This window comes from Pristiophorus japonicus, chromosome 8 (genome assembly GCF_044704955.1).
Source record: "Pristiophorus japonicus isolate sPriJap1 chromosome 8, sPriJap1.hap1, whole genome shotgun sequence".
Lineage (NCBI taxonomy): Eukaryota > Metazoa > Chordata > Chondrichthyes > Pristiophoridae > Pristiophorus > Pristiophorus japonicus.
In genome coordinates, this window is record NC_091984.1 from 178634343 (window position 1) to 178654862 (window position 20520).

General features: G+C 44.6%; 1 protein-coding gene across 1 annotated transcript in view; it reads left to right on the top strand.

Annotated features, from left to right (window-relative positions):
* cdc45 (CDC45 cell division cycle 45 homolog (S. cerevisiae)) overlaps window positions 1-19204 on the top strand; it is a 29598-nt gene extending 10394 nt beyond the window's left edge. Inside the window, exons 2-6 of the mRNA XM_070886287.1 lie at window positions 721-780; window positions 4743-4835; window positions 6240-6377; window positions 10119-12117; window positions 19132-19204. Coding sequence (XP_070742388.1) covers window positions 721-780; window positions 4743-4835; window positions 6240-6377; window positions 10119-10277 — 450 coding nt within the window. The 3' untranslated portion in view covers window positions 10278-12117; window positions 19132-19204. The remainder of the gene's footprint in view (window positions 1-720; window positions 781-4742; window positions 4836-6239; window positions 6378-10118; window positions 12118-19131) is intronic.
* Window positions 19205-20520: the final 1316 nt, after the last annotated feature.

Sequence of the window (20520 nt, forward strand, 5' to 3'; positions counted from 1 at the left end):
CCCTCAACGATTATCTGTCCCACCTGTGACCGAGTCTGTGGCTCTCGTATTGGACTGTTCAACCACAAAGAACTCGCTTCAAGAGTGGAAGCAAATCTTCCTCGATTCCGAGGGACTGCCTATGATGATGATGAGTTATTGTCTGGATTGGACGGCAGTCAGGGGTGATGAAAGACGCACTTGTTTTTTTTACTCATTTTTGGGATTTGCCGTAGGAAAAGTTTCTCTCTCTACCCTATCAATTCCTTTCAAAATCCTAAAAATCTTAATCAAATCAGCCCTTAACCTTCTATATTCCAGGGAATGCAAGCCTAGTTGATGTAGGGCATCTTTACAGGCTAGTTAATACTGGGAGTAAGGAGACAGTACAGGTAGGTACACTGAACAAAATCAAACCTGTGTCCCAGATTGCATACTGTTTAGAGCTATCGCATCGAAGAATTCAGGTCGTGGGTTCCAATCTCAGCCAGCTGTGAGGAATGGATTTAATTGGACTTTTTTGAGGTAGGTACTAGAGTCTGTGTGTTTCTTTCACACATGTTCAGCAGTGCAATGATATTGGCAGATGTCTGTGTGCAATAAGTGAGTTTGCAAACTGCAAGTACTTGGTACTGAATCTGAGTCACATTTAAGTAACTATGTAAGTGTACTATAAAACGCAAAATCCTACAGCCTGTAAAATGAGTTATGCTGAACTTGTGTTTTGTGTTTTTTTTTCAGAGGGTATTATTGCTTGTTGCCTCCGATGTTGATTCACTGTGTGCCTGTAAAATCCTTCAGGTGAGTGGTGTGGATATCACATTCAGGATCCATGTTGGATTATTGAGATTCTCCTTTGTAGTGGTTTTAGTGTGTTGCCTGCATCAATTTTATATGGCAATCTAGTGCCAGAGATGTTCAACAGTGGTACAAAGTGACATTGTAATGGTAGAAAGTAACGAAGGAACCTGTCATACTGTAGTACATGCTGATTAAGGCCATGCTTCACTGTATTTTTTCCAAGAAGACAGGCCATTGAAGGGATTTTCTGTCTTTGTTTTGTGGAGACACCACTATAAAGGGAATAGCTTAGTTACTGCTCCATCCTCACAAGAAATGTAATGTGGTCGCATAATTTAGAAGTGGAACAGCATTATTCAGAATTGGTACTTCTCCATATGATCTTTTACTGACTATTGTCTATTGGCTTGTCCTTGCTTGATTGAGTAGGAATCGCAGGATAGCGCAGATGAATACGTGGCTTGAGCAGTGGTGCAGCAGGGAGGGATTCAAATTCCTGGGGCATTGGAACCGGCTCTGGGGGAGGTGGGACCAGTACAAACCGGACGGTCTGCACCTGGGCAGGACCAGAACCAATGTCCTAGGGGGAGTGTTTGCTAGTGCTGTTGGGGAGGAGTTAAACTAATATGGCAGGGGGATGGGAACCAATGCTGGGAGACCGAGGGAGACAAAAAGGAGGCAAAAGCCAAAGACAGAAAGGAGATGAGGAAAAGTGGAGGGCAGAGAAACCCAAGGCAAAGAACAAAAAGGGCCACTGTACAGCAAAATTCTAAAAGGACAAAGGGTGTTAAAAAAACAAGCCTGAAGGCTTTGTGTCTTAATGCAAGGAGTATCCGCAATAAGGTGGATGAATTAACTGTGCAAATAGATGTTAACAAATATGATGTGATTGGGATTACGGAGACGTGGCTCCAGGATGATCAGGGCTGGGAACTCAACATCCAGGGGTATTCAACATTCAGGAAGGATAGAATAAAAGGAAAAGGAGGTGGGGTAGCATTGCTGGTTAAAGAGGAGGTTAATGCAATAGTTAGGAAAGACATTAGCTTGGATGATGTGGAATCTATATGGGTAGAGCTGCAGAACACCAAAGGGCAAAAAACGTTAGTGGGAGTTGTGTACAAACCTCCAAACAGTAGTAGTGATGTTGGGGAGGGCATCAAACAGGAAATTAGGGGTGCATGCAATAAAGGTGCAGCAGTTATAATGGGTGACTTTAATATGCACATAGATTGGGCTAGCCAAACTGGAAGCAATACGGTGGAGGAGGATTTCCTGGAGTGCATAAGGGATGCTTTTCTAGACCAATATGTCGAGGAACCAACTAGGGGGGGGGGAGGCCATCTTAGACTGGGTGTTGTGTAATGAGAGAGGATTAATTAGCAATCTCATTGTGCGAGGCCCCTTGGGGAAGAGTGACCATAATATGGTGGAATTCTGCATTAGGATGGAGAATGAAACACTTAATTCAGAGACCATGGTCCAGAACTTAAAGAAGGGTAACTTTGAAGGTATGAGGCGTGAATTGGCTAGGATAGATTGGCGAATGATACTTAGGGGGTTGACTGTGGATGGGCAATGGCAGACATTTAGAGACCGCATGGATGAATTACAACAATTGTACATTCCTGTCTGGCGTAAAAATAAAAAAGAGAAGGTGGCTCAACCGTGGCTATCTAGGGAAATCAGGGATAGTATTAAAGCCAAGGAAGTGGCATACAAATTGGCCAGAAATAGCAGCGAACCCGGGGACTGGGAGAAATTTAGAACTCAGCAGAGGAGGACAAAGGGTTTGATTAGGGCAGGGAAAATGGAGTACGAGAAGAAGCTTGCAGGGAACATTAAGGCAGATTGCAAAAGTTTCTATAGATATGTAAAGAGAAAAAGGTTAGTAAAGACAAACGTAGGTCCCCTGCAGTCAGAATCAGGGGAAGTCATAACGGGGAACAAAGAAATGGCAGACCAATTGAACAATTACTTTGGTTCGGAATTCACTAAGGAGGACAGAAACAACCTTCCGGACATAAAAGGAGTCAGAGGGTCTAGTAAGGAGGAGGAACTGAGGGAAATCTTTATTAGTCGGGAAATTGTGTTGGGGAAATTGATGGGATTGAAGGCCGATAAATCCCCAGGGCCTGATGGACTGCATCACAGAGTACTTAAGGAGGTGGCCTTGGAAATAGCGGATGCATTGACAGTCATTTTCCAACATTCCATTGACTCTGGATCAGTTCCTATGGAGTGGAGGGTAGCCAATGTAACCCCACTTTTTAAAAAAGGAGGGAGAGAAAATGGATTTATAGACCGGTCAGCCTGACCTCAGTAGTGGGTAAAATGATGGAATCATTTATTAAGGATGTCATACCAGCGCATTTGGAAAATGGTGACATGATAGGTCCAAGTCAGCATGGATTTGTGAAAGGGAACTTGACAAATCTTCTGGAATTTTTTGAGGATGTTTCCAGTAAAGTGGACAAAGGAGAATCAGTTGATGTGGTATATTTGGACTTTCAGAAGGCTTTCGACAAGGTCCCACACAAGAGATTAATGTGCAAAGTTAAAGCACATGGGATTGGGGGTAGTGTGCTGACGTGGATTGAGAACTGGTTGTCAGACAGGAAGCAAAGAGTAGGAGTAAATGGGTACTTTTCAGAATGGCAGGCAGTGACTAGTGGGGTACCGCAAGGTTCTGTGCTGGGGCCCCAGCTGTTTACATTGTACATTAATGATTAAGACGAGGGGATTAAATGTAGTATCTCCAAATTTGCGGATTACACTAAGTTGGGTGGCAGTGTGAGCTGCGAGGAGGATGCTATGAGGCTGCAGAGTGACTTGGATAGGTTAGGTGAGTGGGCAAATGCATGGCAGATGAAGTATAATGTGGATAAATGTGAGGTTATCCACTTTGGTGGTAAAAACACAGAGACAGACTATTTGAATGGTGACAGATTAGGAAAAGGGGAGGTGCAACGAGACCTGGGTGTCATGGTACATCAGTCATTGAAGGTTGGCATGCAGGTACAGCAGGTGGTTAAGAAAGCAAATGGCATGTTGGCCTTCATAGCGAGGGGATTTGAGTACAGGGGCAGGGAGGTGTTGCTACAGTTGTACAGGGCCTTGGTGAGGCCACACCTGGAGTATTGTGTACAGTTTTGGTCTCCTAACTTGAGGAAGGACATTCTTGCTATTGAGGGAGTACAGCGAAGATTCACCAGACTGATTCCAGGGATGGTGGGACTGACCTATCAAGAAAGACTGGATCAACTGGGCTTGTATTCACTGGAGTTCAGAAGACTGAGAGGGGACCTCATAGAAACGTTTAAAATTCTGACGGGTTTAGACAGGTTAGATGCAGGAAGAACGTTCCCAATGTTGGGGAAGTCCAGAACCAGGGGTCACAGTCTAAGGATAAGGGGTAAGCCATTTAGGACCGAGATGAGGAGAAACTTCTTCACCCAGAGAGTGGTGAACCTGTGGAATTCTCTACCACAGATAGTAGTTGAGGCCAATTCACTAAATATATTCAAAAGGGAGTTAGATGAAGTCCTTACTACTCGGGGGATCAAGGGGTATGGCGAGAAAGCTGGAAGGGGGTACTGAAGTTTCATGTTCAGCCATGAACTCATTGAATGGCGGTGCAGGCTAGAAGGGCTGAATGGCCTACTCCACCTATTTTCTATGTTTCTATTACATATCTTGCCTCATACGTTTTCTACAGGAGTTCCTGAAATTCTGCACAATATGGTGAAATAGGGTGAGTCGGGTCCCATCCAACTTCAAAGAATTTCAGACACTGTGCAAAACGAAACAATAAAAAGCACCCCACAGAAATTTGCTGGCTGAGATAGTGGAGGAAAAGCAGGAGAGGAGTTGAAACTTGAAGTTAAATTGAGCTCCATTTTGCAGAATGATATGACATGGGGATAATGAAGTCTGACTGTGTGTTGTTTAATTCCATCCAGGCCCTGTTCCAGTGTGACCATGTCCAGTACACATTGGTTCCTGTGGCGGGATGGCAAGATCTGGAGACAGCATTCCTTGAGCACAAAGAACAGGTATGGAAAGTCCCACTTTTACAATCCATATATTTAGGTCTGTATGCAACAGGTGGGCACAGTTAATAATTCAATTCTGATGGGGTTCCTTAGGCTAAGAAAATGTGTCCGCTGTGTTTTTAAAGTGTGACGGGGGTGGAAGGATTTTTAATGCAACAGTTGCAGATGGTGTGATGATGGGGTTTTACTGAGTAAATTATGGAAAACATTCCTGTTTATATTGTAGATGGTTTTACACTCCTGCACATACTTTTAATATGCTCTTGTGTATATATTATGGACTAGTATCTAAACAGTCAGCTGCAAGGAAAAGACTTGCAATACCACAGGACGTCACATAAATGAACACCACCGGGTTTTTTATTTGAATAAAGAGTAATATCCCTTGTTTTGCATCGTGCTCCCTCATTACAGCCAAAGGCTCAGCATACTCACCATTACTACATAGAAATTAACATTAAAAAGCTATTTGTGTTCTATTGTATAAACTGCAGAAACCAAGAATGAGTTGAAGCTTGCAATTTGAATCTGAGTCTGCGATGTTTGGGACTACTTGAGGTTTGTCCTCTTTGTGATGTGTATGTGACAGATCAGCATTTATATAGGGATGGAGAATTGGTGGGGTTGGGGGGAGGGCGTGGTGAAGAGCACATTGTATATCTCAGTTGGACAAAGTCTTAAATGAGTTTTTCAATTCTCCTTGTCTGCTGCGTTTGTCAATATGTGTGAAAGATGGGCATATTCACACACTCGTGGTACTATAACAACAACTTGCAATTGTATAGTGCCTTCAACATAGAAAAACTTCTTGAGGTGCTTCACAGAAATGTAATCAGACGAAAATCGACACCGAGCCAAAGAAGGAGATACAGGTTGAAACCTCCCTTATCCGGCACCCACAGGACCTGGCCTGTCTCGAACGAGGGATTTTGCAGGATGAGGGGAGGTCACGTGTTTGGGTGGACTGCACCTTTAAGTGCTGTTGCTGGGGTAGGGGGTAAGTGTGTTTGTGTGCACGCTGATTGGCTGACTAACTGGCTGGACCGACAGTCAATCAGTGTGCAGGGACCCCGAAGAGTCGGCGGGCCGAGAAGAGTCGGCTCGACACCCCCCCACCCCCCCCCAGCCCTGGAGGGAGTGCTGTAGGGAGGAGCGGCTGGCCCGAGGACTGGCTGCAGGAGTTCCAGCAGGGCGACGAGGAGGGGGCAGCCAATTGAGAAGATTATATTGATGAGTAGGATTTTGATGGTCGCGTTCTTTCATGCGCCACCCGGCGGCCGGGAATGTTCCCGGACGAGGGGTTGTGCCGGAGGTTCAACCTGTATTGTGTTTCTGGCACTAGCGCTAACTCCATCTGTGCCGACAGAATCCAAGCCACTGAATGTGTAACTTTCCTGTTTGCAGTTCAAGTACTTTGTGTTAATTAATTGTGGTGCCAATCTGGATCTCCTGGAGACGTTGCAACCTGATGAGGATGCTGTTTTCTACGTCTGTGATACCCATAGACCCATCGATATCATTAATATCTATAATGATACACAGGTATGTCTGCCAATCACCGAGTAAAGTTTCTGAAGATTGTTATAAACTGATTTCAATGTGTAAATCATTGGACTCAAGATTGAATTTGCTCCTTGCCCATGTATAATATTTTCTTTTGGTTATTTACTGTTTTCTCAAAGTGAAGCATATTGTTTTGGGGAATGGAACAATTTCCCACTGTTTCCACTTTGTGCGTTAAGAACTTACAGGTGAGGAATAGCTTGGGCCAGGTGCAGTGTAAAGCTTCCCTCTATTGTGTCCGAGAAATGCAGTGCACCCCAATTGCACTGATATTTTGTATACTTTACACACCAATCTTTCTTTTGTCATTTTGCAGTGAGATTACCAATTATTTTTCATTCTGCAGACCCAGTAGGACTTTTGGATAGCTTGATGTGTTCTGAAAAAAATACATGAACGGGAAAATGTAATTAATGATGCGGATAGTTGGAGCTGCATGTGGTCATGTAACACCAGCAACCAATCGTAGGTAGCCATATAGAGAACAAGTTTAAAAGAAAAATATGCACTCGCATAAAAGGGGTTAAGACACAAATTGGAATGGTACACTCAGCAAAGGGTGTGTGTCCCAACTGGGCTGTGGTCATGTGGTACGTCCACCTGCATTGACTTATGCAGTACATTGTCGGCATTAATCCAAACTAAGTCCCTCAAGAGTTGGGTCACCATGCCTACATCATGCCATCTGTGTAAAGGTTTAAAATGCAATAGCCTGCTCACAATTGTCATTTAAAATGCTTGTCACCTCAACGTGGTTTATTTGCCTCGGATACACAAAATGCACTATTTTTCCTACATTATTCAGAGTAACTCGGTCAACTGCTCTAAATCTAAGAAATCCAGCCACACCTGACGTTAAACACGCAATAACACCAGTTGTTGCCGAGGAAACACTACCATTGTGGTTCCAAAGAGTCAACCACAACTGGGAACTCACTGGCATTGGATTATACAAATAGGTGCCAGCATTTTATTTTATTATTCTTTTGTGCTAAGAGTTCACTAAACATTGGCACCAATTGGCACAGAATTCTACATAAACCAAGGACAGATATGATTCTTCCATGATTACCATATATCCCCTCAGTCAGTGACTCTTTGGCTCAGAGATTCTCGGACAATACTGAGCCATTCTATACTCCATTCGGGATAATTATAACTGGTGTATATATCTCCGAAAAGAACCCAAGAAAATCTCTAAAGGAGCCTTGCTTTGGAATTCCAGCACTCCACTGTGATATGACAATCTAGTGTACGAGTATGTCCCAACACTATTTTTATTGGAAGCTTTAGATTTTGAGGTCTTTACCCATCTTAGTTATAATTCACTGGTTAGGCATCAGCTGGAGTATTGTCTAATTCTGGGCACCACACTTTAGGAAGGATGTCACAGCCTTGGAGAGAGTGCAGAGGAGATTTACACGAATGATACCAGGGATGAGGCACTTTAGTTACGTTAAGAGACTAGATAAGCTAGGATTGTTATTCTTGGAGATTTATTAGAGGCGTTCAAAATTATGAAGGGTTTTGATAAAGTACATTGGGAGAAACTGTTTCCACTGGCAAGAGGTTCGGTAAAAACGTTCCCATGTAGCTGTGCGGTCAGGCAGCTGTCTGAAGCTTCCGCACAGGCCGCTTGCTGGTTTTTCAACGGAAAAAAACGCACATGTGAAGAAGTTTGCATAGGCTGTGCAGCACCTAAATTTAAAAAATAATTATAGGTAACATTGGCTGATAACCACGGGACACAGATGAGGATAAATTTTATTACGCAGTGAGTTGTTACGATCTGGCACTTCCTGAAAGGGTGGCAGCAGATTCTAAAGGAAATTTGAATAAATACTTGAAAAGGAAAAATTTGCAGGGCTATGGGGAAAGAGCAGGGGAGTGAGACTAATTGGACAGCTCTTTCAAAGAGCCGACTTGGGCACAGTGTGCCGAATGGCCTCCTTTTGTGCTCTATGATTCTGTGACTAACAGTGATACATTTATAGTAGAAATCATATCTAGTTCCTTGACAGTAAAACAATGAAAAGTGCTATAGTCTAATGTTAAGCAATTCCTTTTGTAGACTGCTGTTATATACAACATGTTTCTTTGCTTCCTGTATTTCTTGCTGATGGTAGCTTATCCTATTCTCTTGGGAATGCCGAACAAATTTGCAACAGCTACAGATCTGTAAATATTCCCAAAACCAGTTGCTAGGACTTCCTGGCTTTTGAATAACTTGTTGATCACATTCGAAAATTACTGGCTGCCACACACAAAACTGAACAAATCACAGTCTGTTTGTTCAAAAATAGCTTGGCTCCTTCCTCAAAGTTTTGCACACAACCGAAGGAAACTTGCCATTTTAGCAGCTCTTGCAGATCTCCATCCCCCACCTGTACCTACTGCATCGTTAGACCATTAGAACAAGCTTAACTCAATACTATCAACAGCTGGCTCTTAAGCATTTTGTTTACTGTGACTGGATTTAAAGGGACAGCCAAAAGCAAACAAAATCATTTTTGTCACGGGATTCTCCCCCCTCTGAGACCGCCAGACTCAATTATCGGGGAGAATTCAAGGAAACGGACTAGACATCAGCAGTGGGCATCCATGAGCCGGGATAAATGGGTCATTTTCCAGTTGGCAAGCAGTAACTCGTGGGGTGCCACAGGGATCGGTGCTGGGTCCTCAACTATTTACAATCTATATTAATGACTTGGTTGAAGGGACTGAGTGTAATGTAACCAAGTTTGCTGATGATACAAAGATGGGTGGGACAACAAATTGTGAGGAGGACACACAAAATCTGCAAAGGGATATAGACAGGCTAAGTGAGTGGGCAAAAATTTGGCAGATGGAATATAATGTGGGATAATGTAAGGTTATCCACTTTAACAGAAAAAATAGAAAAGCAAATTATAATTTAATGGAGAACAATTGCAAAGTGCTTCAGTACAGAAGGACCTGGGGGTCCTTGTGCATGAAACAGAAGAAGTTAATATGCAGGTACAGCAAGTGATCAGGAAGGCAAATGGAATGTTGGCCTTTATTGCAAAGGGGATGGAGTCTAAATGCAGGGAAGTCCTGCTACAATTGTACAGGGTATTGGTGAGGCCACACCTAAAGTACTTCGTACAGTTTTGGTCTCTGTATTTAAGGAAGGATATACGTGCATTGGAGGCTGTTCAGAAAAGGGTCACTAGGTTGATTCCGGCGATGAGGGGGTTGACTTATGAAGATAGGTTGAGTAGGCTGGGCCTATACATATTGGAGTTCAGAAGAATGAGAGGTGATCTTATCAAAACATATAAGATAATGAGGGGGCTCGACAAGGTGGATGCAGAGAGGATATTTCCACTTGGGGAAACTAAAACTGGGGGACATAGTCTCAGAATAAAGACCCGCCCATTTAAAACTGATGAGGAGGAATTTCTTCTCTCAGAAGGTTGTAAATATATGAAATTCTCTGTCCCAGAGAGCTGTGAAGGCTGGGTCATTGAATATATTTAAGAAGGAGATAGACAGATTTTGAATGATAAGGGAGCCATGATCTTATTGAATGGTGGAGCAGGCTCAATGGGCCAAATGGCCTACTCTTGCTCCTATTTCTTATGTTCTTATGCTTAAAAAATTTTCCAAGGAAATGCTAATTTTGGGATGGGAATCAATATTGCCTAGCTTTGGAACTTTAAAGCAGTTTGTATGGTTAATATGTCATGTGTCCTTTAGGTTAAACTCCTGATTAAACAGGATGATGATCTTGGTGTTCCTGCATATGATGACCTCTTCAGGGATGAAGATGATGAAAATTCAGAGGATTCTGGAAATGAAAGTGAAGGGTCAGAACCTTCTGGAAAGCGCAGGCGATTCGATGAGGCGAGTGGTTGACAAGAATCATGCTGTGTACATGTGTTTACTGCAAAAGTTGTTCTGAGAATATATTATGCTGTGGTACAATTGGTGGGGTAGATAAGGTGTTTACAACTAAACTGAAATTGAGATTGTTCTGAAGTATAAGCCTCTAACGAAATTAGACAGATAAAATCGTACACTGCTATACATTTCTAATGGGATCTTCAGCCTGCCTGACTCTTTGGTTCATCGGTAAATTGCATGTTTGTGCTTATCAGCACAGTGTGCTGATCACAATTGGGACATCCTGGCATGCACATAGATTGCCAAATATTGACTCAAGGCCACAACTGTTTCTTCTCAGTCAAAGCAGTTTGAAGCCAGAATTTGATGGAGCCTGAAAGGGCTTGATTTAAATTGTGGAACTTTGAAAGTTTTTTTTAAACAAAAGATCCATTGAGTCAGCAGTTAGTCTCCATTGAGATAAGAGGAAGAGAAAACAAAGTCAGAAACTCGCAGGAGCAATAGTAGGCCATTCAGCCCCTCGAGTCAATCCTGCCATTCAATTAGATAGTGGCTGACTTGTATCTTAACTCCCTCTACCCGCCTTGGTTCCGTAACCCTTAATACCCTTGCCTAACAACAATCTATCAATCTCCATTTTGAAACGTTCAAACTCCTGTCAGCAGAGATTGCAAACATAACACTTTCCCCCACCCAACCTTTTTGCTTTGGGGTTGTGTTTATCTAATTTGTATGTATCTATAATGCATTAAGTTTGAGATGTAGGTTGCACAATCTTTGTTTGGGTATCACCTCTTCTACTAGAGAAAGCTTCAGAAGCTCCTGCGGATCCGCAACCCACACCTATCAACGCTCCCCGATGCTTTTGGTTGTGCGGCCCCTTTAATCGGCTGCTTGGCCTTTTCGAAGGTTCACATTTGAAAGGCTGGTCCTGGGCTGTGCCGGACCGGCAGACAGTTGCATGGCCACGCAGCTTAGAGGGAATGTTACCACCTATACTGACTGCTCATTAATGTCCTGACTTTTTGTAGACAACACCCCACGAGATCCACTCGTAGATATAATGTCCAAAGTTTGAAAATACATTTTTGGAAATGTAATCATACAACTTCCCATGTAGTATTGTGGATAAATGCATTGTATAGTCTGCTACTGAGTCATACAGGCCAAGAGGTCCAAGATTCAATCCCCAGTCTGCGTCAGTTAACTAATCTCGGCTGAGCAGGAATTGAAACACTACAATTGGCTTCAACATCATTTAGCTAGAGAGAACACAAATCAGCCAGGGTTCCTGGCACTAATCACTATTTAATGACAATTGTTCGGAAGTATGTGCCTGTTACTGTCATGGGGCAATCGGATTGGTCTTTCTGTGATTCCCTTCACAGTACAATAGCTTCTTGACACTTACTCCTGGGACTGATTGCATGAAGAATAATCACTTCAGTGAGTTTCGGAACACTCCTGATGCTGATGCAACAATATTACACCAAGACTTGGTACCTTGAGGAGAGAAGAACATTGGAAAATAAAAACAATTGAAATGGAAACTTTGTTTCGCATGCATTCGTGTATGGTGATATTACTCCTGAGAAAGGCCTGTTGCACAGTTTGATCATGTCCTGCACACTGTAGCATGGAGAACCTTGGATTCATTCTACTTCTGTAATCCATTATTTGATAATGTACTTGTGAAATCTTTGAGTCAGAGGGAGTTGAGCCTTTCAAGGTGTCTCCTGACTGGTTTGTGCTGGTGAGTTTGTCGCAATTCAGAAAAACATACTGTCTTCTAGGTAGCCATGGAGAGAAGAATACATCGAAGACGTCAGCGGCGGGAATGGGAGAACCACAGGTACTGGTTACTGTCATTGGATTTCATAATCAATCTCTTGGTTTGAACTATTTTAAAAACATTTATTTTAATATCAAAATGGTATGTTGTGTTCTGTACATACTGATGTCCACGAGTTAAGCAGAGGCCAGCTTGCTCTCTTGTCCCTTCCCGAGCTGTAAATGCTTGTTTTCCACTTTCTTATTTCTCTCTTCCCGCTCATCACACACATCCCCCATCAATACCAAATAAAAATGAGAGAGATTGCCATCAAATAGATGTGACTTCTTCCTTTGCAGGGGTTTTCAATCTCAGTTAGACTGTATGGAGAGGTGCTAACTGGAGGTGAGGTGCGTTCAGCAAGGAGAAGTTAGAGGATCTATGCTGATCCCATCCACAATCAGCAGTGACTGATTCCTGCGAACACGATGCTGCTTTGATCCGGACATTGCCGGGAATAACACATATAAACTCCCGTGCCGCTGTTCTCCTCTTTAGTCTTTCCTTTCTATGGGCTTAATTTCCCCCAATGTCATTTTTTGGCATATTGCCAGAGTTACGCCCGTTTTTCTTGGCCTCTGCTACTCCAAAAAGAAGAAGCAAGTTTTCCCGTTTTATTTTTTGAAATTGGGCTGCGCAGCCTGTCGTGTAGCCTCTAGGTGGAGCCTAATGCTTGCGCCGAAAAAACAATGCTGCCCATTCTGTGCATGTGCAAAAAAAGGATGTTTTTGATGTGATTCCTATGGGCGCGCATGCCCAGTATAGCTCCTGGTCTGCATTCGGCCATTTTTAAAGAGCCACTTGTGTGTGAGAACTTTAATTCTCATTGGAAAAATCGGAACTGCAATACAAGATGCAACGCGGCACAAGAACCAAGAATTTCTTACAGGATGAAGTGGAGGCACTAGTTACTGTGATTGAGGCCAGATGGCAGGAGCTGGACACCAACAGAGGTCACACAAAAGTTCCACCAAAAGAAATGAAGAAATGCTGGAACCAACTTGTAGAAGATTACTGTGCAATGGTGACCACCCCGAGGTCTGGAGGCCAGTGCAAAAAGAAGTGGGCAGGACCTTGGTCAAGTAGTTCGTGTAAGTAATATTTTTATTTATTCAATGGAATTACAATTGTAAATGTGACCAGCTGTATATGTCCCACCCAGCAGAAAGACACACTCTCTAAAAAGGTATATTTTCATCTTTGCAGAGGAAAGTGCCACACAACAAACGAGAAAGAACTCGAACACGGGGAGACCTGGCAAATCTGCAGCCACTGACGCCCTTGGAAGAGAAGGTCGCTGCTTTGATGGGTCCTGCCTGGAGAAAAGCAACCACCACTGCACAAGCTGGGCCCACACTCGAGGGAGAGGGTAACTCCTGCAAATTCCACAGTCTGGCTTTGCTAAATGTTAAGTACTGGGCGGGCTAGCCATGCTTTAGTTCATGGGGATGTTTCCGTCAGCTACGCTTCGGTTAATGCAATGTGCTATCATTCATCGTGGTCCTTCAAATCAGCCTGCTGCCTGCACTGTGTGGGCCTACTCATGCCACCCACCTTGCCCCCTTCTCTGCTGCTAACCATTTGTCTGTTCTGTTATATTTTGCAGAACTTGAGGCTAACTGTGACGATACAGAAGAAGATTCAGACACGGACAAGCCTGAAGGAGAACATCTTCCAGACCAAGAGCATGGGGGTGAGAGGGAGGGGGGATGGATGAACCCCCCACTGTTGTACTCACTCTCAAGGAGGTGCAGGTGCTGCCCATTGAGGTGCCAGCCCCTTCCCTGAGTGGTTTGAGTATTGGTGGGACATTCCATGGTTACCCACTGTCTGAGGCTGGGGATTCCAGTGGGGTGCAGCGAGGTACACCCAAGGCCCCACCAAGTGAGGTTGCAGGTCCCAGTGGGGTGCAGCGAGGCACACCCAGGGCCCCACCATCCCAGGCTGCGGGTCCCAGTGGGATGCAGCGAGCCACATCCAGGGTGAGGAGGGGAAGGAGAGCTTGACCACGCTCCCCTGAGGTGCAGGATCTAACAGACGTGGTTCAGATGATGGCAATGAGTGCGGAGAGCATCAACCTTACTCGATGACTCCTGGACACCTTCAATGGGGTGGCTGATGAGGTATCGGGACTGTCGGGAGAAGTAACAACACACTCTCGGGAAATGGGAACACTGTCCTGGAACATGAGGGAGGGTGTGTCACAGGTAGCTAAGACACTGTCGGCGAACATGAATGAGGGAATGTTGCAGGTAGTTGACACACTGTCAGGGCACATGAGGGAAGGAATGTCAGAGTTAGCAGCTGCAATAAGGGAACACGCCCAGACTCCGCACCCATTGACAGAATAAACTGCCACTCTCATTCCAATCCCCAGACCAGCCTCTGAAGAGGCCCAAGCCGGGCCTTCCACATTACCGCCTGCTCCACCCCGCCCCCCCCCCCCCCCCCCACCTCCAATCAAGAAGTGCGCATTACCTGAGATGTTCGAAACAATAAGCTTGGTAGCAACCCGAGAAACTCTGCGCCACCTCCTGCGGGCAGGGGTGGAGTCACTAAGACCAAGCGCAGCGGGCCGTCTTAGAATAAGGCGGAGGAGAGATGGGTGCAGCCTTTCTTTGCTGTTGGTATTATTGTTACTTGAGGAGAGATGGGTGCAGCCTTTCTTTGCTGTTGGTATTTTTACTGTTGTAACTGTTCTCAAATTAAAAGTTTTTTGTAAGTTATGTAAATTTACAAGTTTAGAAGTTTTTAAGTGATCTTAACTGAAAACTTTAAAGTTTGATACAAGAATATTTTTCTTAAAGTTCCAAGTTAAGTACAAACAAATGTTTATTAAACTTTTGAATAAAATATATTTTAAATTATAACTGAATCATTTCCATTATTTGTTCCATTAACACAACACAAAATTATGGAACAGGTCCAAACAGTAAACATGGTCCATGTGGAATAGTTGCCGCTGAGCCTTCAGGCAGCAAAGCGTTCACGGATGAACTGCTGGCGCAAGGCTCGAGCAATCGTTAAAGGGGCATGACAGCCCACCCTCCTCCGCCATCTTGCTCCAGGTTCAGGTAGTTGCATGGCTTCCTCGTCCTCCTCCTCCCCCCCTGCCCCCGATCATTTGCATCTTCCTCATCATCGTCAGCCACTCTCACCTCAGGTGAGTCTTCTACTATTCTACTATCAACTGCTGCTACCTCATGGTGGCTAAGTTATGCAACCGTGAACTGACCGACAATCTCCGGGGAGTATTGCAAGTCACCTCCGGAATGGTCCAGGCATCGGAAACGCTGTTTCAAGATGCCAATGGTCCTCTATTATGCCGCCCGTCGCAATGTGCGACATGTTATATTCCCGGTCAGCTGCTGTCCGGGTAACGCTTAGGGGTGTCATGAGCCAGGTGGCGAGGCCGTACTCTTTGTCTTCCAGCAGCCAGATCTGCCCTTCTGACTGCTGCTGAAACCATGGCAGATACAACGCTCTCGTATAGGATGAACGCATCAAGGGTGCTTCCAGGGTATCTTGCATCAACTGATATGATGCACTGCATGTCGTCCCACACGAGCTGCACATTAATGGAGTGGAAGCCTTTTCTGTTCCTGTACATCTCTGAAAAGGTGCTCGTAAGGTGATGTGGGTACAGTTAATGCAGCCCTGTACCTTTGGGAAGCCAACAATCCTGGAGAAGCCCTTTGACACATTGCCTGGGCGGTCATGGGGAACTTTGTCGTCATTCCTCTGGGCATATAGTGCAGCAGTCACCTGCTGAATGCAGATATGTGTTGCATGTTGAGAGATGGCGCACATATCCCCAGTTGTAGCCTGGAACGATCCGGATGCATAGAATGAAAGTGCAGCTGCAACCTTCACTTCAACTGACAAAGCAGTCCCCCTGATGCTTCTAGATTGCAGGTCTGCTTTTACTAACTCACAGATCTCACGGACAACTTCTTTGCGGAAATGCAGCCTTTTGATACAGTCTGCATCACTCGGGTGCAGGTACGAACGCCTGTCTCGATATACCCAACATGGGTAAACCTCCTGCTCATCACCTTATGTGCTCTGAGGTTCCTCATGTGATGACGTCGAATCAATTGTCTCCTCCGCAGCACCATCATGCAGATGGCTTGCACAAGGTATGGCATTGTCAGTATTGCCCCCATGATTAAATTCTACCTTTGCAAGAAGCTCAAAATAGCAGGCAGGACAAGGTTCTTTGTTCTCTCTCCCCAAGGTCGACACCCTAATATGGACCACACCTAAGTCTGAGCAGGCGCAATGATCGGGAACCCCCCACTCCCAGGGCTTCATTTGATGTGTAGTATCAGCTTCTCATGCCTTCCATAGCCTCCCCCGGGCTTCCTTTGAAGCGGAGCCCATGTGACCGGGCAAGGGACAGATTTCACCAGCTGATACTCCGACCCTTGAGCCCGGTTTGGAGATGTTTGGTGATGGTGCGTCAGTTTTAAAAAGAAAACTGAAAACTTAAAGAATTCCATTAAACTTCCATTTGCTGCATTTTAAGTTTGAAAAAATTAAGCTTGGTGATGCATATTTAACTGTGTTCTTGATTCCCTCCAAAACTTTGCATAAAAACAACGCTGTCTTTCTGCGCTGATTTTTTAATGTGCGCTGGTTTTTCTTAAGTGCCCAGAATGTTTTTCGGGAATGGTCACATATGCCGTCCTAGGAGAAATTTGAATTGGCCAAACTTCTATAATTGTGAAAAATTGACGCAGATATCAAGTTCCGCCTCCGATGACGCAAAAAAAAACTAACCTAAAAAAATCGTAACTAACTGAGTTACACTGGTGCACAAAGATTGGGGAAACTTGGGTTTTTTAATTTAGGCCAAAAAACCGGCGCAAATCACTGGGGAGAATTGAGCTCTGTATTTGGGTCTGCCTCATCCACTCTGTGCTGGGAGCTGGTGTTTCACAAATGATATTGCCCAATGTTGCGCAAAGGTGCAATGCTTTTCACAATCGGCTTAAGAACTAAAGAGCCACTCAACATTTCCTCATTGGTAGTGTCCTATTGGTTCATCTGAAATAAAATACTATTTTGCACAGAACTTGTCAGCAAATATTTTATTTCATTTATTTAATTCCCCACATTTTTCTTTATAAAACACTTTTTTAAAAAAAAAAAGATCTCTCTGCTCTAAACCATTACCTGGCTGGGTAGACATGTGATCTGGTCTCTGCCTATGCTGGTGCTGCTTGAGATGGGCGGGGTTTCATTTTCCAGCTGCCCCACCCCTCCCCCCCCAGTCCCCTCCTCCCATACTTTCCTGAAGGAAAATACCTCGCCTCGAGGGACTCTTCACACTAAACCATTCTCCGCATTAGCCAGACAGTTCTGTATTAGAGACATTTGGGGAAATTTGCCATTGTGATGCGAGCAAAGGCCTTCAGTGGCGACGATGAACTTAATATAAATCATTACACATGAAAGCATATACCTCCAACTTGTAGCTATAGAGTGTATCCATTTAGTCATGTGTACCTCCTCAGATTCGGCTACCCTTAAAAGCTTGTCACCATTCTCTGCCTGCTCCACGATGACATTCAAGCCGTAATGCTGACCAACGGATCCACCACAGACCCATTCCACGTTCGGACTGGGGGTCAAGCAAGGCTGTGTCATCGCACCAACGCGCTTCTCGATCTTTCTTGCATCAATGCTCCATCTCTCCCTCTGCAAGCTCCCAGCTGGAGTGGAGCTAAATTACAGGACAAACTGGAATCTGTGCGACCTCCGCCGCCTCTAGGCCAGATCCAAGGTTGTCCCATCCTCCGTCATCGAGCTACAGTACGCAGATGACGCCTGCGTCTGCGCACACTCTGAGGCCGACTTCCAAGCCATCGTCAACACCTTCAGTTGTACGAGAGCAATAGGCCTTGCATTAAACATCCGTAAGACAAAGGTCCTCTACCAACCTGCCCCCGCCACATAACACTGACCCCCGGTTATCAAAATCCACGACGAGGCCTTGGACAACGTGGACCATTTTCCATACCTTGGGAGCCTACTCTCAACAGAGGCAGACATCGACGATGAGTTCCGATACCGCCTTCAGTGTTCCAGTACAGCCTTTGGTCGCCTGAGGAAGAGAATGTTTAAAGGCCAGGACTTCAAACCCGCCACCAAGCTCATGGTCTACAGAGCAGTGGTGATATGGACTATGTACAGCAGGCATCTCAAAACAGTGGAGAAGTACCACCAACGCTGCCTCCGCAAGATCCTGCAAATCCATTAGCAGGATAGGCACACCACCGTCCGTGTCTTCGTTCAGGCCAATTTCCCCAGCATCGAAGCATTGACCATGCTCGATCAGCTCCGTTGGACGAGTCACGTCGCCCGCATGCCTGACACGAGACTCCCCAAAACAAGCGCTCTACTCAGAGCTCCGACACGGCAAGCGAGCCCTAGGTGGCCAGAGGAAACGTTTCAAGGACACCCTCAAAGCCTCGTTGAAAAAATGTAATATCCCCACCGACACCTGGGAATCCCTGGCCCAAGACCACCCGAAACAGAGGAAAAGGATCCGGGAAGGTGCTGAACACCTCGAGTCTCTTCGCCGAGAGCAAGCTGAAGCCAAGCGTCGACAGCGAATGGAGCGCGTGGGAACCCAGGCACTCGCACCCACCTGTTGAGTGGATATACCGCTAAATATATGACTGAGTTTTCTAACCAGGATGTCTGGGCATGTACTCCCAGATATATCTCTCATTTCTCCAATTATGTGGGCCAATATAAGTTACATTAGTACATCACTGCAAGAGAGGAAACTGAGCCTTGACTAAATGCTTCTCATTGAAATTTCAAATGAATATTACTTGATTTTAAACTTTTAATTCGTCACAAATTGAAATCAAGACTGGGGGCTGCGGGTATGGTTGTGAGAGCAGGGTGTGATAATGGGGTGAGCATGTGGCATTTGGAGTGGCAAAGTTGAGGCATGAGTGTTAAGGAAGGAATGAACGTAACGTAACAGATTACCAACAATTTATCTTCTTTCTTTTACAGACGTGAGGTTTTGTTTGAATATGAACAATATGAATACCATGGGACATCAGTACGTATCTATAGCTATACTGGGAATGTAATGTTGCAATTTACATATTTTTAAAAATATTGATTGTTTATGTCATTCTTGTTTATATTTGATTGAATTTGGATAAATAACACACAAATCCACAGTAAGGATACCTGGTATAAAAATTTCCTTCCATGCCGATGGAAGCATTTATACACAGCATCTTGCCTTTTGCAGCTGCATGTCCCACAAGTACAGTTTGAGGTTACATAAGAAATAGGAACAGGAGTAGGCCATACGGCCCCTCGAGCTTGCTCTGCCATTTAATAAGATCATGGCTGATCTGATCATGGACTCTGCTCCACCTCCCCATAGCCTCATATCCCCTTATCGTTTAAGAAACTGTCTATTTCTGTCTTAAATTTATTCAACGTCCCAGCTTCCACAGCTCTCTGAGGAGGCGAATTCCACAGATTTACAACCCTCAGAGAAGAAATTTCCCCTCATCTCTGTTTTAAATGGGCGGCCCCTTATTCTAAGATCATGCCTTCGAGTTCTAGTCTCCCCCATCAGTGGAAACATCGGGCCCATGTTTCGGCCTCAGTTGCTCCTGATTTTTTGGAGCAACTGGTGTAGAACGGAGGATCTTAGAAATTCAAATTCTCGACATTTAGTTTGCTCCAGTTCGAGTCAGTTAGAACAGTTTCACTTTGGAACAAAATTTTTTTTCAAAAGGGGGCGTGTACTTACGCATGTTTTCAAAGTTTCGGCAATGAAAACTTACTCCATACTAACTTAGAATGGAGTAAGTGAAGATTTTTGTACGTTCGAAAAAACCTTGTCTACACTTTAGAAAATCAGGCGTAGATTACAAATTAGGCACAGGGAATGGGGAGGGGGCGGTTTAAAGGGAAGCTTAAAACATTAAACACTTCAGTTTTACAAATAAAGAGCCATCATCAATAGTAAATGATAAATACATCAATAAATCAACCAATAAATCAATCAAAACAAATTAATAAAAAATTTAAAAAAATGTAAAAATCAATAAATAAAACATTTTCTACTTACCGACTGCAGCACTGGGAGTCCTTCAACAGTGTGCTGGGACGGTCCCCCCAGTCTCTGTCAGTGTCTCTATCTGTCTGTCTGTGTGTGTGTGTGTGTGTGCCTCTCACTCTCTGTCTGTCGGTGTCTGTGTTTCTGAAAGGGGGGAGAAGGGGGGAGGGGGCGTAGTGGGAGGGAAGGAGAGAGGATGTGAGGAGAGAGGGAAGGAAGGAGAGGGGGGGAGGGAGGGAAGGAGAGGGGGAGGGAGGGAAGGAGAGAGAGAGAGGGGGGGAGGGAGGGAAGGAGAGAGAGAGAGAGGGGGGGAGGGAGGG